General features: G+C 40.4%; 1 protein-coding gene across 1 annotated transcript; it reads right to left on the bottom strand.

Moving 5' to 3' along the window:
- Positions 1 to 212: 212 nt before the first annotated feature.
- Positions 213 to 24,095, bottom strand: mfsd3 (major facilitator superfamily domain containing 3). Its single transcript, XM_022758665.1, has 6 exons — positions 23,994 to 24,095; positions 22,654 to 23,481; positions 12,318 to 12,465; positions 7,738 to 7,838; positions 4,756 to 4,865; positions 213 to 2,179 (listed from the first exon to the last, which is right to left on the bottom strand). The coding sequence occupies exons 2-6, from the start codon at positions 23,351 to 23,353 to the stop codon at positions 1,973 to 1,975; spliced, it is 1,266 nt and encodes a 421-aa protein (XP_022614386.1). The 5' UTR covers positions 23,354 to 23,481; positions 23,994 to 24,095; the 3' UTR covers positions 213 to 1,972.
- Positions 24,096 to 24,359: the final 264 nt, after the last annotated feature.

The following is a 24,359-nucleotide window of genomic DNA, read 5'->3' as shown; positions in this document are numbered from 1 at the left end:
ACACGGGCCCTATTCACTCCTGTAGCCCTCAGCCAGTGCGCTGCAGAGAGACAGTGTTCAGAGCAGTTGCAAGCCACGGTGGATTTTCAAAGGTGAAGCGCCCTCACAGACCACACAGGACCTCTCTCCTGGGGGTAGAAAATGTGATAAAATGTTTTTGACAAACACAAAGGAGGAGGAGACACAAAATCACAGACTCCAGGTTTCACTCAGCAGTTTTATTTTTGTGCAAATCACAGGCAGCGCAGTAGCTGAGAGACAAGAGATGTGCTTTGCAACAAGTGGATAAACCAGTCATGATGTGTTATGGCATCCCTTTATTTAATATGTGGGTGAAAGCAGGTGACCAGCTGTTTTATTTTGTTTGCTGAGATTGCTGCCTTTATTTAAACCTACCTGCCTGTCTCCGCACGATTATCAATTTTAAGACTTCGTTTCTATTGATACATTCACCTGTATGAAGGGTTTTTATTTTATTCTTCCACAGCCTGACGAAAAAAAAAAAAAAAAAAAACACATTCTGCGCTGCTATTTCATTCATATTTTAAGTATTGAGAAAGTTTTCTTCTATAGTGTACAGTACCATGGAGAGTTACAGTATATCATATAGTACATATTTTAGACATTTTTGTTTTTACATAAAACACAAAGGTCATACAATTTTATCAGCAACTGCAATTTACCAGTGGCATTGGTCTTTCAAGTTTCATTGAGAGGAGAGTTTTTTTCAGAGTTCATTAAAGAACAATGAAAAACAGACGAGATGGCACCATGCAGTTTGTGAGGCTGAGGTTTCCTTATGGAAGTAAGCTGACTGTCAGGATAAACCTATTCAATTGCAAAGGGATAGTAAAGATGATAGTAAAGCTCTATTTTACAGGTCCCATATTTTCCTGAGCTGAATACTATACCACAAACACTTTCTCCATTTCCCTTACAGTTCGTACCAAATTGTGTTGGCCTTTTCTTGGAAATATCCTTGTTATTTACAGCTAAATAACAAATTTCAAGGATATTAGCTAGAAAATATGGGGCCCATAAAATAAAGCGTTCCTGGGATTTTACTCTAAAAATCAGTGGTTAATCAAACAGAATAAATGCTCCTCATTCAACAGCTGAACTTCCCGTTCGAAAGTGAAACAGCCCCAGTAACTGAAAACCTACATTGGCTAACTGTTGTAGCTTAGGTAACAGAGTGTATGTGCTGAAACTATTCATTGTGAATGAGTGGATACTCTACTTGGTGCATTACTGGTGCATCGTACCATACAATGCTGATACGAGGTAGTAGAGATGCATTTATTTAGAACAGTAAACCATACAACTCAGGAGAATGACTAACATATTCATATACAGTACAGTGTAATAGAACAAGCATTACAAAGTAGCGATATTGCTTTTGGCTACAGCTCTTATTGCTGGCTTTTTAAAACATTAAAATGGCTCAGATGAGAAAAACAGCTTGGATTATATTCCCCCAAAGTACTTTTCAGCTCTCAGTACAGTATAACTGTACATCACTAAACCCCATCAGTTCATCACACTCACTGGATGAACCAGTCTCATCCTGTCCAAAAAACTACTAATCCTTACCTACATCAGTATCTGTTTCATCAAGCTACCGTAAATATTAAGACTTCTCAAGACAGTCTAAATGCAACATAAATAAAACATAAGGCCGGTTTTGCAAGTGATATTTGAAAAAAATGTAATTAAAATAAAAAAAATACACTCTGAAATAGAGCACTTAACCACATGGCTGATTTCTCCTTAAAAATGGCAGAACAAGAAAGTCAACTTATTCAAGACCTTCTATAATGAAATGATTTGCTGAAATCATGAGCGTTACATTTTGTGGGATTCAGGGACTTCTGAGGTGTCTGTATACTGGTAGTCAAGCTCAAAATATTTTAACACTATTTCAGCACCTGCAGACTCCTCCGTATCAGGACCGTTCGCCCTGATTGTGATCTCATTTGGGCTGTTCTTTGAGCTGGTGTTCCCTGAGAGCACCAGTGAAGGTAGCCGTCCACACATGCAGGGCCGTCCCAGCAGAGAGGGTGAGGAAGAAGAGGAAGGCAACTTGGAAACCAAACCAATCCACCACGCCTCCGGCCAGAGCGCTGAACGTCAGCTTCCCCAGCACCTCCAGAGTCGCCAGGAAACTGTAGTGGGTCGCCTAAAGGGGGAACGGCAGCCGAGAAGTAGGATGATGGGAAAAGAGCAGGAGGAGGAGGAATGATGAGAAAAGAGATTAAAAGGAGGAGGGAAAGAAGAGGAAAGTGAGAGGAGAAAAAGGACAAGAGGAAAAGAGAGGGTTTGGGAAAGAAAGACAGACATTGTGAGTAAAAGGAGAGTGTAGTGAATGGGAAAGTAGAGAGGGTAACATGGGTGGAGAAGGTGACACTTCATTCAAACCTGTTCCACAACTTATCAGCTGATTGCTCTCAAACCTTTAATACAGAACAGTTAGCCACAAACAGGCAGAGCAATGAGGGAAAGGTGCGATTTTGAAAAGTAAAAGCCCCAAAGTGCAAAAGGAAAACAATACATGAGAAAAATAAATTCAAGAAAAAAAGAGACTGGATGCCTGAAAGAGAAAGCGTGAGATCATGGCCTGAGACGATGGAAGGAGGCCAAACGAAGAAGAGTATCTGATCCCAGCCTCAAGGCTTTCAACACAGAGAGAGAGGGAGGGAGGGAGAGAGAGAGAGAGAGAGAGGGAGAGGGAGAGGGAGAGAGAGAGAGAGAGAGAGAGAGAGAGAGAGAGAGAGAGAGGGAGAGAGGGAGAGGGGCAGAGATTACCTAATCTCTCTGAGCCTCCTCGCTCGGTCCGAGAGCACCGCATTCAGCAGGTGAGTCCAACAAAACAGAAGGACTCTAGTGACACCTAGACCATTAACTGAACAAATTAATTCATTAGGCTCATTCGTCTCTCGGGCTTAACAAATACTTTTAATCTTTCCATCATATAAATATGGATTAAAATTTGTTTTAAACACACCAGGTAAACAAGGTAATCCTTCACTATGTCCACAAACTACAAATACCTTCGGCTGCTCTTACAGGACAAAGAATAAAAAATTCTGAGCAGCAACAATTTGTCGATTAATCGATTAATAGATTGCCAAAAAAAAAAAAAAAAACTGAATGGAAGTTTTTTTTCTTCTCTGCAGTAGCTCCAGCTTTTCCAATCTGAGGATTTACTGCTTTTATATCTTTCATTGATTGCTAACTGAATATCTTTTGGTTTTGAACAGTTGGTTGGATCGAACAAGATATTTGGTCTTTTCATTATTTTCTGACATTTTGTTGTCTAATTAATTAATCAGTTCATCAAAAATTAATAATGACAACAGATTATGATCTGCAGCAGTACATTCTTCAATCATATAAATTTTATCATGCTGAAATGTTTTCATCCATGACAGGTTTCTACGACAGCCAACTTTGTACCATTTCTCCTGTCATCTAGGACTACACTGATGACAATCCTTAAAGGACACTTCTCACTTGAAAACAAAGACTGAAAATGAAGTGATGTGGTGCTGAGTTCGGACCATATCTGAGCTGTAGCTGTGGTCTGTAGGCCGAGGTAGAGAGCTTTGAGAGCCTGTGTGACCACAGCTAAGTGGAGTGCCTTTATTCTGAGCAACTTGTTTAACAGATTCGGTTTCTGTCTCCTGGGGATCGTTAACAAGCACTCACACTATCAGTTTTCTGTCACTGGATAGCACTACCTTCAATGACACACACACACTGACACACACACACACACACACACACACAGGCACACACACACACACACACACACACACACACACACACACACACACACACACACACAACGAGCACAGGTGAGCTAATGCTCTCCCCATCCGCATGCACGTACACACACAGATTCACACACAGACACACTAAAAAGCAAACAGTATATGTGTCATGAGAACCTCTCAAATGATCCCTGGTTCTCATCGTCACATGTTGTGATTGGTTCTCTCCTGTTTTTTATTTTATGTGTAACCGGATCCTGATATCTGTGCTGCAGATGTGATTTTTTTTTTTTTTTCAATCATCCTTCTCCACTTTAAGAGTGACAGCAATTTAAATGATAATTTGTCACCTTCAGAGATTGACTGAGTGATGTCTGAACGGCTGTGTGAACAACGATCACCTCCAGGCAACGATGGCCCAGTTACGACGGGGACAAAAGGAGTTATGTCAAAGAGGAGAAAACGAGAGAGGAGAGGAAAAAGTCAGAGTGGAAAAGAGAGCATTTAAAGGACTACAGAATCACAAAGAAATAGAGTGAGGTGGTAGGAGAGACAATGCCAGTGGAGGGGCAGGTGGGAGGGGGGCAAAAAGAAAAGAAGCGATGAATAGAAACTGGGTCTGCTTAGACTTTAGAGATGCTCCAGGTGGAAACAGCTGAAGAGAAGTGACAGGTAGGTGACAACAGGTGTGGTACTGTATGCTGATGATTTCCATCTCCGGCCCCCACAGACAACCAAAGGAAATGACCTAACATTACAAAGTAGCACAATTAAACTGAGACAAACGAGAGGAAAAAGGGAAGGAAGGAGGGAGAAAAGAAAAGAAAGATTGTGTTGTGTGTTTGTTAGGCCAAAGGAGATGATCTAACATCACATAACGAGACAATTAACGCTGAAGAGATAGTGACAACAGAGCAGAATTATTACATAACAGCAGCCTGGGGCTCCAGATGAGGCAGGTATGAGTTAAGTCCATTTTTACCTGAATGCTTTCCTCTGCCCTCTGAGTGCAATGCATCATGGTAGTGAAGGTGAGCGTGGTGATGAGACCACCCAGGAAGTGCTGAACGCTCATGCTCAGGACAGCCATACCTGAGGGAACGAACACACGCCGGAAATATCAATCAAAAACAGGCACAACACGTCTGAGAAAATCTACAGGAAGTTTTAGTGAAAAAAGCAGAAAACTATCAATTTCACGCTGTTGTCTGCTCTGCTACACTTCTCCTATATTATTCTATGTAGAAGTCAAAGTAGGGAGGCAAAGCAGTTGTAAACGGTAAGCTGCTGAAGTGCCTCCTCTCCTTTCTCCCACCACCACCTCCACTCCCCCTTGTCCCCAAAACACATGTAGTCTATCCTCTGAGGGGAAGTGGCAGAGCAGTGTTAGTGGGGAAACACAGAGGAACCACAGAGCCTATCTGTCTCTGCTCCCGCTAACACTGAATTATTCACTCAAGCCGCCAGAGTTTTTGCAGAATAAGACTCTACACTCAGCGACACAAGACTCACACAGATACACTGACTGATCAGACTAGAAGAATGGGAAGCGGAGGGTTATCATGTAATATTGAAAAATCTGAAATTGAATGTTTTTCTCTTTCTTTTTTTTTTTTTTTTTTCAGTTGAGTTTTCCTGAGATCTTTGTTCTGGGTTGAAAGTGGAGGAGGGAGAGGCCCCAACTTTCAGTCTGAGAGGTTTGATAGGGGAACAGACATCTCTGGCAGAGATGAATGGTGCGGATTTGAATCCCAAATGCTTTGGGACTGGCTGTGCAACAGAATCAGATGTGTCATTCAGACATTAACAACTAAATGGCTCTCGGGAGAGAGACAGCATCTGTCTATCAACGTCCTCTGCATCATGTGTTCTTGTGCTGTATTAATACTGAACATCAAAAGCTTGTACTGCAGGCCAGTGGTTTGCAACCTTTATTAGATAAGAATGCCTTAAGGCATCAGTAAATACTTTTAAAGTTTGAGTGTGTACCATCATCCCCATCTAAACAATTATTATGTCTTTCCCCTCTTCATGATGACAAGCTATTGTACTGTGAGCTGTACCAAAGAATGCTTTCAGATTCTATGACTGTTAAATTTACCTCATTTTCAGAGGCCTGAAGAGGTAGAAGTTTTCAAAAGACAAAAGCAAACTCAAGCGAAAAAAAAAGAAAAAAAAATACATCATTTTATTCTAAGACACATGTCATTTTTTTCATTTCCCTATCCCACAACTTGTCTTGCAACTTGAACTGATGGAGTTCAAGTTTTAGACAAGCGGCAAGTTTCGGGGCTGAAAAATAAAGCCAACAACAAAGTGCCAGAAACTGCAGTTCCTCCAATGACCACTTGAGGCTGGCTCTAAAAGTGAGTCAATCCTCATAGACTCACATGTTAACTTATGCGCAACTATACTTTACAGCAGAAATGATGTTTACAGCCTGGTACAAAAAACAGTTTTAGTCTCTAGAGCTAATGTCCCCATTCATGAAAACTATACGGGGTGTGAATTTATATATAACTCACTCATTAAAATCTTATTAAGGCTTTAAGTTATGCATAATTGAGGGAATGGCAGCTTTGAGTGACAGGTGGGTGCCATCACAGTTGACTAGCTGATTGGTGACTGCTCTGCGTCACCTCAGTTAATTTGAGTCACTGAATGTGACCTCTCGGCCGTCTTCTCTTGTTGTAATCTGTTTGCAATAAAGAATGCATTCAAAACAGCAGGAAGCGGCTACAGAAATGCAAATGGTGTGCTGTTTCTTCTTCACTTCTTTTTTGTAGTTGGCTGGTTGTTTTTTCACAAAAACTGAATTTTAAAATTTAGCTGGGGTATGTAGACTTGGTCTTGTTTGACCACTGGTTTTGTGGCTGCAGGTCAAACACAAATCAGACACGGAAATGAGTCAATAATTCTACAAAAGGATTTACAGCTTTCACGGAGAAGGTGGATGTCTATTGTAAAGTCCTACTGTATGGATGTTACTTAACCTTTATATCAAATTACTAAGCTGCCAGCCACACTGACAGAAATCAGCTAACAATTTCTTCTTTAACATTAGAAAGAATGCACAACACACACCTTATGCTACAAGTACCCAGGGGCTGAACACAACGAAAGAACAACACAAATACAATAGAGCTGCAGTAAATTCGGTGAATGTCACGACGCTGGTATTGTTGAGTGACACGTGTTGACTCAACTCAGTGCTGATTTCTGAGCAGTTTGTTGTATTTTTTTGCATCGTTTAGTTGTTGTTGTTGCTGCATTGTTTCTCTTTGCTAATCAGTTTTGCTGTGGTTAGTGAAGAGCATCGTGATCTTTTAACCTGTTTTTATTCTCTACATTACAAAATTCTGTAGTGTTTATAACTGAATAATGGTGTCAAAACAGCAACTGAAGTAGTTCTTATCCTCAAGATAATCTAACTTCATTAAGTTAAGTAACTTCATTGAATAGAGTGCAGTCAGTGTGACTGTGCTTGTGTTTTACTGAGATAATGTGTTTATCCACATAAACTCACATTATACATCTATGACTTCAGTCAGTTTATTTACACTTGCTTGCATGTTAATGAGTGAGTCTTTATTCAAGGAACTAGAGTTTCAAATGAGGACAATATGTGTATGGGATCAGGATCTGGAAAGTCTAAATATGTAAATCTACAGAACTCAATAAACAACATGTGGTGCTCTAATACACTATTCACAGACACAGAATGAAAGACTAACAAACACCTTGTATCAGTGTTTAAACTTGTATTGAGGTTTTATATTCTTCTTGTCATTCCATCAGTTTTACACCAGAGCACCACTGACAAACCACACCACAGACAAACTGACAAACTGGACTGTATAGTGTAGGATCGCGGTAATTAGTAATATGTGGTGAAATTGGGTTCCAGTTCAATTGGTTCCTGCCACCTTGTCAATGACTGTATTTGTTTCAGTCTGTTTCTCACCTTTCATTAGTGGCGATGGTTCCAGCACGGTGAGTAGAGAGCTCTGGAAGACCATGCTGACGGTTCGCAATACAAACACTCGTCGCATCAGAGCCCCGATGCTGAGGAAAGAGCAGCAAACAAGCCGAGAATCAGAGAGATATTCACCAACTTTCAGGTACGTGTGTTATTGTTGAGCGGCATGACATGTGGTGACAGTGACTCCAGGCTAGTATCATTAAATTTAGAGACATTCTGTGTTTCTCTTCATATCACACACAATTACACACACACACACACACACACGCGCACACACACAGAAACATGCGTGCACGTGCGTAAGTAAACAAGTCCCCAGACGCTAATTGATTCCCTGTAAGTGCAAGAAAATCATCCCCCTGTGGGTTTGGTTCGTGACGTAATCAATAACCTAAGGAGATCCCCAGCATGAGGAAGATAATTAAACATTGTTAACATACACACACACAAAACACACACACAAAAGAGCTCGCACTGTTGTGTGACATCAGGGATTAATAATGCCAATCACTCAGAGGATGCCTGCCACTCAAGGGACTGAATGTGTGTTTATGTTTTTTTTTTTTTGCATGTAATTATTTATGTGTAAAAAAGAAAGGCTGTGAGGAAGAAGTCACACAAAGCAGGATAACTGATTTAATTGGATGAGTGCACTAAGAAAGTAAAAACCATTAACGTTTTCATTCCATCATCGAGATTTAAAGTCACACAAGTGATGACACCCAGTGCGCCCTGGGTGACCGTGCTCACTGTTTTGCTACATAGTCTTTAAACATGTCTGCCCAGGAGGGGGACTGCTGACTTGCAGCAAGCTCCCTGACCGCACTCGAAAAAAAGGTACGTTGTGATTATTTGGTTAATCAAATAATCAGCAGATTATTTTCTTGATTAATCTTTTGACCTATCAAAAGAAATCTATGGATCAATGAAAAGTGGCCACCACCAATTTCTCAGAGCCCAATGTAAAGTCCGATTAATAATCCAAAACCTGAAGATATTCATATAATGTTAAAATGACGAAAAGCAGCAAATCCTCAAGAGGCTGCAACTATCAAATATGTGTCTTGAAAAAATGACAATTATTATTATTATTATTATTATCAATTATTAAAATAGTCAACACTAATTGATCAACTAATCATTGCAGCCCACAAATATTCAGTCATACAGACCTTAAATCAACTGATTTCTATTTATTTCACTTTTTTTGTGTACAAGACACCCCCACCCCCCTCACCATCTCTCCCTCTCCACCTAGACTTTCCTTACCTCTACTGGAAAAACAATCCTGCATCATTCACATGCTAAAGACATTCTTCTCTCTGCTTCTCCTTTACCTCCCTTCTCAATGACAGCCTTTCATATCATGCACTCTCAAGAGATGCTGAGGGGTGTGTGTGTGTGTGTGTGTGTGTGGGTGTGGGTGAGAGAGAGAGGGAGAGAGAGAGAGAGAGAGAGAGAGAGAGAGAGAGAGAGAACCTGTCTGGCTGCCACCTCACATGGGCCAGGCCCGGATAAGAATAGCCATGTTCTCAGGTTGCCAGTGGCGGTTGTAAAGGGGGTCACTCACTGACCACTCAGCCGTTTCTGATGGTGGGGAGGATAAACCTTCCAACTGAGCTTTTAGAGGTGGGACCACAGCCTACCGCACAGCTCTTACTGTGTGTGTGTGTATATATATGTATATATATATATATATATATGTGTGTGAGAATGTGTGTGTGATAGGAAGAAATAAGGGAGAAGTATTCATCTTACACTGGAAGGTACATACAACCAAAATATCAATTTCAACATAATTTTAATCAACAACTGAGTCATAAATTTTACATGTAATTTACATGTAAAACTCTTTGTAGCCATCAGCACATAAATTTGTGTCTCTTTTCTAACTTTTCTAACAATTTAGGCTATGTAATCTCAAAAACATCAACAGGGTGATACAAACTTTCTTATTTATAGTAGTTGCAGTTTCCATTTTCCCTTCCCAGTGAATACAACCAAATTTTCATCAATCAAACTGTATTTTATCAGAGGCTGAAAAAAATTATTAAATGATTATCCCCACACTCTAATTTCATCAGCTGTAATAATACACATACCGTAACAAAAGTGCTTCAGGTCAAGGAGGGTGAAATATAATTTTCCAGATTACCACAACAATAGTGGGTTTAAATAGTTGACTATTACCTTGGTTTTAAAATGAGGAATTCTCTCTCACTACAGAAACAGACACACGACCTCTATGTTGACAACCAATCCAAAACCAGTGCTTCCTTTTTTGTGTAAATTTTTTTAACCTCACTGGATCATTTTTGTAAGACTGATCTATCGGAAAGGATACTGATCCAGTGCTTTGGATCAGTGAATCACAAAAGACGTTTTTATCATTTTTTAATATGTTTGGACTATCAAATGGCTTCTTAGGGGTAAAGTTAAACCTGTGATTCCCACATAATTTCTGTCTTTCTTCAATAAAATAAGATGTTTAGACGACGTACTTCTGTCTTTGTCAGTCTATGAACATTTTACTGCCTGTAAAAGTTACGAGTCCTTTACAAGTGAGATGGAGAGAAAGAGTGAAAGATCAAAAGCCAAAATATGACAATGACATCTTTTGAAAGTGCTCTCTCTTCAACAAAAATGTTGCCTTTGGAGACATGCTCTGTGTTTGCTAGTGTCACTTTACAAGAGGAGAAAAAAAAAACCTGGGAGCCAGCTGAAAACTCGACACAAAGACAAAAAGACTGACATCAGACAGAGCACAGAGCAACTGATACATGTCAAACAAATCAAGCAAGCACACAAACACATACAGTACAAACACACATTCCAAAGCAAAAGACACAACTTCACCTCTCCATTAATTGACTCACTGTGTCCCTAATAATCCTGTATAAGGGCAAAGGGTTTTAGCTAAATAGATTTTCTATATGTGGATGGAAGGAAGGAATTACAGTTGGATGTTGGAAGAGTCCAGTAATACATGATGTGGAAACTAACACATTATCTTTCATAAAGGCATTGTTATTTATAGTTCCCATTACATCACACTGGCCATAGGCAGGGCTGTGCTATAATGTGATCCTAGTATAAGCAGACGTAAAACCTTATGCAACGAAGGTCAGGCACAAATGGCACATAGTCAATGTGCTGAGGGGGAAAACATGTAAAGGTTAAATACAATCATACTATTAAAACAGAATTTGTTTATCCAAAACTGGATGAAACCAACTTCCTATAGAAATTTCTCTAAATGTAATTTTGTATCAGCTGGCTTTTTAACACTGTACACCTGTGTAAAAATATACCATTTAAAGAGAATACTAGTGTTTCAACCCAGTTATTACATCTAATCACCATAATAGATGTTATCTAATATACTGTAATACAGGCGTTTATATATATTAATCAGAAAGTCTTATTAAGTCTTACATCTTAGCATCTGTCTGTAAACCTGAGAATTAAATTCAACCAGAGTAGCACGTTGTCTCTGCGCACGAGTGTGTGTGATGGATTTGCTGCTCATGCTGTTCTCACACCACACTCCAGACACAGGGGGTCCCTGAGCTCTCAAACAAAGCTATGTTTACTTAAATTACTGCGCAGACAGACAGACACAAACAGACAGACAGACACAGACAGACACACACACATCACAAATTCTATTCACCACACACCACAACACACTAATCCACACACACACAAGCACAACCCACCCACACACACACACACACACACAAGAGCGTATGAAGAGTAATATAAAAAATGGAAGAACAGGCACAGAATGATGAGGTGGAGGTATAAAGGAGGAGGAAGAAAGCTTCAATAAAGTAGGAGTCAGTAGAGGAAGCTGAAGAGGAGCAGAATGAAGAGGAGGAGGAGGAGGATGAAGATGATGGTAACATCTGATAAGATGATAATCTGTTCATGTGGAGCAGGTGACCCTGCCTTATCAATCTTCTCCCATTTCTGTCCCAATACTGGAAGGACAGGACCAGTGAAATTTTATTTTCCTGATGGAAGCATGATGCCAACATTTTTGTACTGACTAAAACTGGCTTGTTTCTTATAAAAACTGTTTTGTTTTCCACACTCTGAATTAAGTTGAATAAAGATCTAGAGATATCACATATCCCCTGTGATTTGGGGGGGTCCCTTGTTCCCAGTCAGCTGTCACATTCATGTGTGAATATCAATATTTAATTTAATATTTGCATGAAAAAAAAATCTAAAGACATCACCTTGGATTCTGTGAAACTATTATGGGCATATTTCAGTTTTCTTTTCCTTTTTTTTTGACCTGTTCATATAACAAAAGATTTGCTGATTTATTGAGGAAATAACAGGCAGATTAATCCATGATTAAATTAACTGTTGCAAACCCAAGTGAATACTGGACAACTTGTGGAAGATGTGGATTTGTTGATGTGTACTTTCACACTGAACCACCACTGAAAAGCCTCCAGAGTAACAAAATATTGCTGCCATACAAAAACAGCCATGGTGATGTCAGTGATAACCAAAAAGGTGGTGAGAATGACGGTGTTGATGAAGACAACCTGAACTGAGCGAGCAGCAGTCCTCCCAGGGACGACCCGCAGATGGAGAAGCCCATGGCGATAACGCCATTCCAGAAGCCGAGCTCCCTGGCGGTCATGTGGTGATCCAACAGGAAAAGAGGAAACATGGTCACCGCACCCTGCTCACCTGCGTACACAGCGACAGGAGGAAAAGGAGGGTGAGAGACAGAAAGACGAGAAGACAGAGGCTGGAATGAGTTATCCGGCCAAATACACAGATGACAGAATTTGGTGTAAAACATACAATCAGTACACCATGTGATATGTACTGTATGTTTCTGACTAAGCACTACTATTTTTTACATACAGTAAATATGTGAGACATCTCCTGAGTACACACGCCTACTCCAATCACACTCAAATACAATGAGGATGTTGAACCAAACTGTTTAGCCTGCAAGACTGAACAACATGGTTTTCCTGAGATGACGACTGCAGAATCAAATACAGCACACTGACACGCAGCGCACCTAGGCCTATTCCTGGAAAGTGTCAATAATAGATGCCTGACAAGAAAAAGAATACCCTCAGTCACTTTATCAAACGGGGGCCTAGCACTTTTCATAAGGCACAAAAAGGAAAACACAACAAAAACAGAAAAACTTCCACAGATGAAACAGACCTCACAAAGACCTTTCAGTCAAAATAAAAAGTTTCTGTCAGACAGTAAGACTTTCTCTGTGTGGCGTTGAGTGTGGGGGTAATGTTCTGCTGAACATTACAGTAAAATATTCAGTGGCACCGACTATACGCCATTATTATATTAATGGAGACTGACTTCAGAAAGACAGTGGGACCAAGGAGCTGCGTGAGTGACAGCTTGGCTCCCAGACTGCTGTCAAAGACGACGCAACACAACTGACGACTCACTCACTCAGTCAGCCAGGAGACAAACAAAAATAGAGAAAGAGGGGAAAAAAAGACAGATGAAACAGACTGGAATAAAAAAAATAATAATAAGAGAAAGCTGAGAAGCTCCCAGTGATAGGGAGTGTAGCGACAGAGAGCGAGTGTCACCGCTGTAACAGTGGTGTGAAAACCCAAAACTGTGGATTCTCTGTGTAGGAATCACTTGCCTCTCACTTCTGTCACGCATGTTTCACCGTTGCCAATTTACAACAGTTAAAACAGACAGGGATGACTGCGTTCAAGCTGGGCATGAAAGTTAAATTAGCCAATCACATAGGCTTGGAGCGACTTTTACTGAACATAACTACCTGACAGACAGACATGTTTCGTTTCTCTTTCAGATGAAGTAAGGTGATAAACGAGAGAGAAGAGAGTGAAAGATAAATGAGGAGACAAAGAACCACCACCACTGCCAGTCTACAGAGCTCCCTCACATCACAGTAAATATACTGAACAGTATATTGCCTGCGCTTCGGCTGGGCAATAAACCACATTTATCACTTTACCAATATTATGACTCTCTTACTCATCCACGTTAATTCACTGCAAACATGGTTCCTGCTTCACAAATGTGAGAATCTGAAGCTTTTCTTGCTCATGCATGATAGCGAACAGAATATCTTTGGGTTTTGGACTGGTGCTCAGATTAAACAAGCAATTTGTACAGGTCATGTTTGGCTTGGGGGAATTATAATGGGCATTTTTTTGACATTTTATAGTCAAAGTGATTAATTAATTCATTCATTCATTCATAGAAAAAAAAAATCAGCAGATTTGTCAATGACGAAAATAATTAGATCTTCCTGTTGAGCCCTAAAATACTGAAAACACTGGCATAAGAAAAGATTCTGACGATGCACCAATAGTTAGATTTGGCACTGATTAACCTTACTTCACCTCTGAGGAAAGGACTAGAATATTACGTGCAGATCGAGCGATAGTTAATCCTTGGAACTGAGCCCTCAGAGGAAATAGGAAGCTGTTTGTATTGATCAGATGAAAGGTTGCGCAAATAAACAGTTAAATAAGATCCTTCTGGTGAATATGACGCATAATGCAATTATAGAAAAAAAATATTTTGACAGCAATGCAAGTAAATTTAACATTAATTAACAAAATTTTTATTAGTAGCTCTTCGTAATATTAGACATGACATTACCATCACTCCACGCACCCAGTGGGAGCTGCACTGATACACTTACACACTCTCTGTGCATTATTCACATTATAATCTGTCATCCTCTGTACTGAACTGTTCTGAGTTGCATCAACTGTGCAGTAACCATATTAGTCATAATAAAGTAAACATTGGCAGCAGCAGTACCCATGATGCCTGGGTTGTTTACCCATGGTTCTGTGCTCCCGTGCCTGTCTGCCTGTTGTTTAGCTCAAAGCTCCGAGCTTTCACAGTCCTGCCTTCAACTAATTATTTCTTTAAAGAGGGGGGTTGGGGGAGGGCGTGCAGACAAACACAACCACGCTGATTATTCCTTTCTATAAATATTCTCAAAGCAACAATTGTCCATTTCAGCAGGGATTTCATTAGACATCCGCAAAGATTAAACAAGCAGAGTGGAGGGGAAGGCGGAAAGGGGGGAACAAGAGTGAAAGGGTGGGGTTGGGGGGGGGGGGGGTAAATGTGATAGAGCAAGGAGAAAGATGGAAAAGTGGAGGACTAAGAGAAAGTAAGTGATAGCGAGAAAAAAATGAATAAAGAAAAGGCAGAGAGAAAGGGCAGAAGGTAAAAAGGAGGAAAAAAGAGAAGTACACAATGAGATGTAATGCAGGAAATGACAATCATAATGCATTTATTTAAAAAAATAAGAAGATGCGAGTTAAACATGACTGGAGAGATAGGAGAGCAGCCAGGGATGGAGACAGCTAAAGACAGAGGAAGAGGAGGGGGGCAGATGAACAGAGACATTGTTAGGAGGTTAGTGAAGAGGAAACAGAGGAGAGATGGCAGGCTCAAAGAAAACTCTCTGTTTATGTTTACATTTGGCTCAGAAAGACAAAACAATCCAACATGAGGAGAGAAAGTGACAGACAGAGGGGAGGCAAAGTTATTTTATTTATCCCAGTTATTTAAAGGTGCTTCATGACAACATCAATCAGACCAGATTGACTAGACTTGCAAGCAAGTATGGCAGGGTCCAAGCCCACTGACACAAAGATATAGAGAGGAGAGAAATAAACCAATTTAGTATTAAAGGCCCCATAAACCTTTTTTCTTGATCAGCTTTTTCTCTACGCACACCTGGTGAGTCAGATTACCTGAGTTTTGACTGTTAAACTCTTACTAATATATTAGTATAGGGTTGGTAACATGGATTTCACTAGAAATCTGCTGTTATCTTCGCAGCATGTTTGGTAGGTTTGATGGCACAAAACAGAAAGAGGTCAGAGGTCATTGAGGCAGCAGTGCAAACAGAGCTAAAGCTACAGTTTTTCAAAACCCAAAAAGGGACAATGAGTAAAACACTGAGTGAAAAAACTGTTTCAACATGTTTGTCATTTTCAGCAAAGCATAAGACACTTAGCAAATGTAGCACCATCTTTATGAGACAACTGTTTCTAATTTTCTATAAAACAGTACTAACAGTTTGACACAGAGTTTCTCCCATCTTGGCCGGTCTCACTGGTTTAAGGGCAGTCATTCCAAGTCACCACAATTAGTTTTATATATTCAGGAACATGCTAAAGTTTGGGCACCCCTGGTCAAAATTTCAGTTACTGGGAAAGATGATTTCCAAAAGTCATAAAGTTAAAGATGACAAATTTTTTTAATACTTTAAGCAAAACTACGTTTGTTTCCATCTTTTACTGTTTCAAAATAACAAAAAAAGAAAAGGGCACGAAGCAAAAAATTTGGCAACCCTGCATGTTAGGTACTTAGTAACACCTCATTTGTGTAAGATTCTGGACTGTCTTGTGTTTGCGTCTGTGGGTGTTTAGGATAATTTTTCTTGTAGAAGCTATCCTCTTTTCATCTTCAGCTGTTTTACAGACAGTGTGATGTTTGCTTCCAGAATTTACTGTTATTTAATTGAATCCATTCTTCCCTCTTCCAGTGAAATGTTCCCAGTGCCACTGGCTGTAAGCCTGATCGATCCACCCCTGTACACACTGTAACAGTTGGAAAGGTGTTCATTTCAATGAAATCCTGCACCCTTTTTTTCTCCAAACATACTTTTGCTCATTGAGGCCAATAAGATCTATTCTAACTTCATCAGTCCACAGGCCTTGTTTCCAAAATGCATCAGACTTGTTTAGATATTCCTTTGCAAACGTCTGATGCTGAACTTTGTGGTGAGGAGGCAGGAAAGATTATCTTCTGATGACTCTTCCATAAAGGTTATAATTGTGCTGGTGTCGCTGCACAGTAACAGAGCACCACCACTCCAGAGTCAGTGAAATCTTCCTGAAGGTCTTTTGGAGTAAGCAGTTCTCTTGGAAAGTCTTCCAGACCTCAACTTCACCTCCACTGTTCCCATCAACTGCTATTTCTTAATTACATTACAAACGGACGAAATGGCTACTTGAAATGCTTTGCTATCTTCTCTTTCTCCATCAAATATTTCAATTTTCAGAGCGCTACGCTGCTGCTTAGAGGTGCCCATAGCTGCCAATTGTTGAGGCTTGATATAAAACTTTGAAATTTACATCACCTTGCCTTTCCTAACAATGACTTTCAACAAACCATTGCCCTAGCAAGCTAATTGAGGTTTTGGTAAAAGTTAACTAAGAGCTCAAATGTCTTGGGGTGCCCAAACCTTTGCAAGGTGCTCCTTTCCTTTTTTCACTCTCTCACACAAGCTATATGTTAGTTTTGCTACTGCTATATAGCCAACATTAGCACTGACAGCTGTTTATTTTCTTGCCAAGAGCTTCAGCCATTGTTGCGTTTGCAGGACAAGAAGTTATAATAAGCCCTCTAAGCAATGCTACTTCTTCAGGGCAGACTGGACGCTACATTGACTTGGTATCGAAAAGTGACAAGACAGGCCGACAAAACCAGGGCAAGATGGAAAAGAAAAGTGATAGAAATAGAAGGAAAACAAGAGGGTTTCTTTCCACCATCTCTTATGTGGTAAAAAAAAAAAAAAAGTAGGGTAGATTACTGGAGACAGCTCTTTGTTTGACACACACCTTGCAATGTTTCTTTCTTCTGGTAAGTTAACAGCAGTTTATGAACTGCTGAACTTACAAATAGCTCCTTTAACTTTACACCTTTTGGAGATCTGTGCATCTTCTAGTCACCTAATTCACAGTCACAGAAATTTAGACCAGTGCCCAAACATTTTTATGCCACTGTACATATATATATATATATATATATATATATACACGTGTGTGTGTGTGTGTGTGTGTGTGTGTGTGTTATAGAAGGGGGTTGGGTGGAAGTATAGAGAGGAATCAGAGTGGGATAAGAGTGAGATGAGGGTGAGAGGTCGACAAGGACACTGGGGTCAAATCCTAACCTCCATGCTGCAGCTTAGACAAAAGAGCCAGCAAAGCAGGAGAGATCACTGAGGACACCCACTCACCCTGCAGAACGACATTATCACTCCCTGCCGAGAGCCTGGTAAACAGAGACAGGTTTATACATACTACATGTTTTAGCACAACACACACATATATAAAGGCCTATGTGCACACACATGAACACACACCTTTCAGTGCTTTAGGCTGCCTGAGGACAAAACAGTAAACAGAGCCTTGTCCATACACACTTTCACAATGTCCTATGCATATTAGTCTATGGAATAACTCACACACACACTAAGGGTCCCTGCAGATCAATGCAGATGTCAAGAAGCTCTCTGTGGCCTTTGGGGCTCATGAACATGGGAAAATGCACTCTATAACAAGGTAGAAGCAAATCAACCCCTATTTCTCCACCCATCCCAAACCTGCTAGATTACTGGGTTGACTGTTTTTTGCCTGTGTTTTAGGTTCTGAGATTAGGCAAAATTAATATTAATTCTGGGTCTTAGAGCAAATACACTGTTCCCATCATTTTCAATGATTTGCAGCTACTTCAGAACTACAGAGGCTTTTCCTATAATACAAACAGTGACTTATGATAAAATTCCCATTTTTTCCCACCAATCTACACTCAATAACCTTAGACACATCTCAAGGATAACTGAAGCAAAGAGGATGCACCAGACCACAATATGGAGGAATATGCAGTTTTTTTTAATTTGAGGAAAAAAGTTCTACAAATATTATTTCCACTTTCTCAGTATGGGTCTTTGAGTGTAGACTGATGGGCAGAAATGGCAATTTTATCCATTTACAATTAAATGTATGACACAGCACAGTGTGCAAAAAGATCTTAAAAAGGCACAATCCCATCTAAATATGAATAAAACAGTTGCCAGACTACAAAAATTATAGGATTGGGACTTACTATAAGTCTGAAATGGACAGAGATGGTGTTCACACATAAAACTTACTAGTGTGTGTTATTAGAAATGTTTTTAAATCGGTTATTTAATTTGAGTACACAAACAGGCCCATGTTATCAATTATTATCTATTGGAGAAAACAAATACTGCTGATTTTCTGATCATTAAACCAGACATAGCAACTTACATTTGGAGTAAGCTTATTAACTGAGATTTATGTGGAAAAAAAACAGGGTGAGAATATACTTTTTTTTTTTTTTTTAATAGGGCAGATCTTGTACCTATGCGTCAAAGCATGGACAAATGTGTTTTTTTCTATTGCCATTTTGCTCCCCGTCTCTCTCAGGGCACCATGTGGTGGTTGTTCATTAATTCATCCCCTCCTTCAGCCTCCCTCCTCGCGGTCCCTCTTTTTCCCTCTGGAAAATACCCCCCACTCCCTCCTCAAGTTTCCCTCTTGTCTCATTCCCACTCTTCCACCTCCCTTCAGCTCTAAGAACTCCATCACCTCCCCAATCCCATCATCATCCGCTCCTGGTAACATCTATGGAGTGTTTCTGCAGACTGGACGACAGGTCTCAAGTCAACAGAGAGCTGTTGTGCGTGAGTCTGTGCATATTTATTTGAGTTTAACGCAAACATTTTCAATATGCAGTTAATGATTTTAAATGTAGTTTCCATTCCACTGTCCTCTTCTAATAAACGGGAATATTTTCCACCCATTCTAGTCAATATGCATATTAGGCCTACATAACTAAAACAGTCCTACAGAAACCTTCCATTCATAAAGATTAAAGGGTATTATTATGGAGGTTGTAGCTGATGGTGGTGATTGGGTTGTATTGTCTCATACTGAGAGATGTTTCTAATAACTTGCTTGCCACATTTATATCAAGGAGATTTACCTAATACCTAACTACCCTTACCTAATGTGCCGACAGCGCTGTGTATTTTTGTCATTAATTCTTACAGCTGTCGTTTCAGAGGGAAAGGTTAAAGGGGAGTATTTGAACAAAGCTTCTCTTTTTCTGTTCATCCATCCATCCCGTCGTCCACCTGGTCAATTCCCATAGAAAGCCACCAACTCCTCTCACCATCATTTACATCTCTTGTCAAACATACACGGCTACTGACTCCATGCCTTTAAAAAGCACAAGCACTGATGTGTGCAGCACTGCAGCATGACTCACACTAGTGATGTGTAGTTAATTGGAAATAACAATATTAAAGTAAATGAGATTTGCCAATGAAAAACATGTTAATTTGAAGAACTCAAGATGTTGAGATAGATGACAAAAGAGCAGTAAAATAATTAAGTTCCTCAAATTTTCAAATTATAGTAATTAACACTTGAGTGTGCAATATCTAAAGATAATAAAGACTTCCATTTTAGATATAATTGCTCAGTGTTTTAGCAACTTCACATGCGAGCATAGAAGTAAACAGGGCTTGTTTCTTCACATATGACAACAACAGGACATTAAAATGTTTCTATCAAACATTTGAGCTCATATTCACAAGTCTTCCCCTTTCATGCCTCTTTTCTAGAGTTATTCCCTTATATTCTCTCTCTCACTAGTGCCTTCTTGCCTCCCCTTCACGCCCTCCGTCCATCTCTACGAATCTACCCAGACAGTTCTCCCATCTTGTATGTGGCCTCAGATGGTGCAGGGGTCACAGTTTAGACATGAGGCTCTCAGTGATTGGCCACAGTGCTGGACGCAGGACAAACTCAGAGTTCATTAGGGATAGATGAGGGAGAGGGGTCTGTGCATGTGTGTGTGTGTGTGTGTGTGTGTGTGTGTGTGTGTGTGTGTGTGTGTGTGTGTGTGTGTGTGAAAGGGGGGGTGGGGGTTCAGACAAGCAGATCACCAGTCTCACACAAACATATCCACACACCCCTTGAACAAAAACAATACTGTCTCACATAGGCAATTACGCTGGCACATCCAGGCCTAATCTAAAATATTACACAATCCTTTGCTGCAAAGGTGGAAAGTATTTAGACTATTACAAGAGGAAATGCTAACAAGTGACAATGCTGTTAATGTATCTACAGAGCTCAATCACGGCACAGAAAACCCAAAGAGTAATTATTGTTGTAATCATGAACATCAGCCGATAGTGTGTGTGTGTGTGTGTGTGTGTGTGTGTGTGTGTGTGTGTGTGTGTGTGTGTGTGTGTGTGTGTGTGTGACAGGGAGAGTGTTGGGGGCTGCACCCTAGACAGATTAGGGGGTCCAGCCAACCTTCATATTTTGTCTAGTAGTGTCGTCTGCTGGGGCTCATCCGATTACTGAGCCACCCTTAACACTCTTTTAAAAAACACATACGCACGCACGCACACGCATGCATGCACGCACACACACAATTTAAAAACAAAGGCATATACATTCATGAACATCCACAAGTAAAGACTATGCAAATGTGAGGAGACAATTATATCCCCACCACCCACGTACACATAAACACACATCAGCGTGATGCGTCGTCTTCCATTTCAGTTTCTGAACGCCACAGACACAAAGACACTCTAATCCTTACATAATCCCCTTCTGCTACCAAACACCAAACTCTGGTCATATCAACTCTCTCTCCCACACACACAAGCCTGACTGTTTCAAAACTACTTTTCATATCTTACTTTCTTACTGGCACTAACTCATTCACATAAAAAACTGTCTGCATGAATTTGAAGGCAGACTATGAAACTTTTGCTGAGCAGCGGCCACTGTGGCCCCAAGTGGCAACTGCTGCATAGTGGTAAATATTAAAACAGTAGCACAAATAGAAAAGAGACAGAAAGTCAGCAAATTGACTCGGTATCCAACAAAATCTTAAGTTTGCAAACATTAACTAATATTAGCCACTATATGCTACTGGGCATACCAGACCAAGTAAGGCTGTAGCAGCAAAAACCCTGAGTGCATTGAAATGAGTAAGGGTAGTTTTATTGCTTATGAATTCAAGTTTTAATTTGCAAGAGGAAAAAAATGTGTTCTTAATTCTTTCATAAGTTACATAGTCTGCAATCAAGCTAACATTGTATTCTTGTTAAAATGCCTTGAGTTTATACATGTGTAACTCACAAAAACAACTGTTTTATCCAAGCAGGGCTGTATTTTCCAATGTGCATTCAGGACCTGTTCAGACACGATAAACTGCCTTGAAACAATTTCCCTCCCAATCCTCTTCAACATACTGATTCATGAGTTCAGTCCTCATGGATGTATCAACAGAGACATCTAGTAGTCATCTCTGGGCATTACATGAAGGCAGGAAAAGGGGAGCATTTCCCGGAAATTTAACTTTTCATTGCTTCAAGGATTTTTTTTCCATCTAGTTTGTGACCAGAAATACATAAAAACTGATAAACTGATAAGTCGGTGTCCCATTTCCCCAAAGATGGGACAGGAGCTCTGCTAATTCATTCTTTTCGGTGCATTTTCTTTCACCTCTTTTTCTTCCTTTACTGGGCTCCTGTGATGACCATTCAAACTCAACATGATAAGACCTGCTACAGTTAGTTGATTAATCAACTACTCAATCTAGAGAAAATTACTTTTAAATTACCACTACTTTGATAATTGATAAATCTTTTTGGTCATTTATCAAGCAAAAACCCCAGTCATCCTTTGGTCTTCTAGCCTCTCCAATGTGAGAATTTTCCACCTTTCACCATTTTATATCATTGTTAACATAAATACTTAAGTTTTTGACTGTTCATCCAGCAAGACAAGACATTTGTTTTGTGACATTTAATAAGTCAGAGAATTAATTAAGAAAATAATTGACAAATTAATTAATAATAAAAAATTATCATTAGCCCAAAAAATAAAGTTCAACAAATAAAGTTGTTTCATTTGGACAGACAAAAATATTAGTATTAATATTAGGCCTAATTAGTTAAGATATAAAAGTATAAATTAATCATATTGTAGTTTTCAGTAATTGTTTAATTTGAGTCTGTTCGTGCATTTTGATCACACTCACCCAGTTTGTATGTCAGGACATACAGGACTGTCCATGGTGTGCCAGGTACTGCCAGCAGCTTCCTCCACACCCTCCATGGCCTCATAGCATCCATTCCCTGCCCTCCTCTCCTGCTGCCATCTGCCTGCTGGCCCCTCACAGTCTCATCATCCAACACGGGCCCCCCCCACACAAACAATGCCACGCCTGCATACACAAACGTCAGCAGCATGAACATCCAGCTCCATCCAGCCACGTCAATCACCGCCAGCAGCCCGCCTCCAGCGAACACTGACCCAGCTTTGTAGCCCACAACTTGTGCTGTGTTGCCCAGCCCCAGCTCCCCACGACCTTTCAACAACCCCACTGCAGCCCCATCTACAGCAATATCCTGGACAGAGGCCAAGGTGTTCATGGCCAGCAGGGTTCCTGCTACTCCCCAGATATGTGCCTCTGGAGCCAAGGCAGCACTGGAGAGGCATGTCAGAGCCAGCCCAGACACTGTCCCAACCAGCCAGTGACGCTTGGTTCCGAGCCGGTCCACCAACGGAGCCCAGAGCACCTTAAGGACCCAGGGGAAGTAGAGGATCTTGGTGAAGCCAATGCGGGTGAGAGAGTGGCCAGCTCCACGCAGGTAGACTGGAAGCAGTGAAGACTGGAGACCATAGGGGATGCCCTGGACAAAGTACAGCAGGCCCAAAAACACTAGTTTGTCATTCATGATCTACCTCCGAACGTGACCCTCTCACTGAGCAGACAGTGCAGTGGTCCATTGGTCAGGTCACTGTCATCATTCTGATTAAAGGGGACACTGCAACTGGAGTGGCTGACCCAGATGAACTGACTGACCTGAAATAAACAGACAGAGTGTGATGGTTATTAAGGATTATTGATGTTGAACATATATTAATGTTGAAGAAGATACGTGGTGGCTAAAAACTCTCACAGCTCCTGCGGGCAGCCTTAAAAGGACTTGTCTTTACATCTGTTTTAGTGCTTCTCTGCCCAGCTCAGTTACCAGTAACGTTAACCTGGCTAACGTTAGCCCCCTCAAAGTCAAATGACACATGGAAATAAACATGACAGTATTGTGGTGACCACATCTGATTTCATCATTTAACTTATACCAAAACACTAATGTGACTTTACGTCCCTGACCCTGTACTGACAGATGTAATAGTTAAGTTTGTTGCAAAACTGACTGACTAGCTACCGTTAGCTAGCTAGCTAGCTGTCATGCTAAACGTAGTATGCGAGCAGCTTTAAAACACATTTGTACAGAACCACAGGATGATCTGAGGAATTATTGCAATGAGAAAAAAATGTTCCGTATCTGTTATGACAGAAATTATAACACATACTGAGAAAGAAAGTTGGTTAGCCTAGCGATGGCTAACTGATGGCTCCGCTTGTTTATAGTTGTGGTCTGAGCTATGAGGTTGCCAGATACTGACAGAAATCCCTCTTCTGCGGATGGCAAACCAAGTAGGCAGAGAGAGCGCCAGATTTCCGTTCACTGTCCCATTGCGACATGTTTCATTTCTTAGACTTTCTCAATAATTTACATGCCATTACACACCCGGGAAATATATTTATTACCCAACTTGACTAGCCTCCACCCTTACCACACGGTATAAAATGGATATGTTCATGTACTCATTCTGGCTGATGTGTTATTTAGGGTATATAATTGTGTCCATTTATAACTTCTGGGATGTGTAGATATA

The sequence above is a fragment of the Seriola dumerili genome, unplaced genomic scaffold, assembly GCF_002260705.1.
Source record: "Seriola dumerili isolate Sdu_G_001 unplaced genomic scaffold, Sdu_1.0 BDQW01000017.1, whole genome shotgun sequence".
Taxonomy (NCBI): domain Eukaryota; kingdom Metazoa; phylum Chordata; class Actinopteri; order Carangiformes; family Carangidae; genus Seriola; species Seriola dumerili.
The sequence above is the reverse complement of the archived record's forward strand: the minus strand, read 5'-3'. Positions and strand labels throughout refer to the sequence as shown.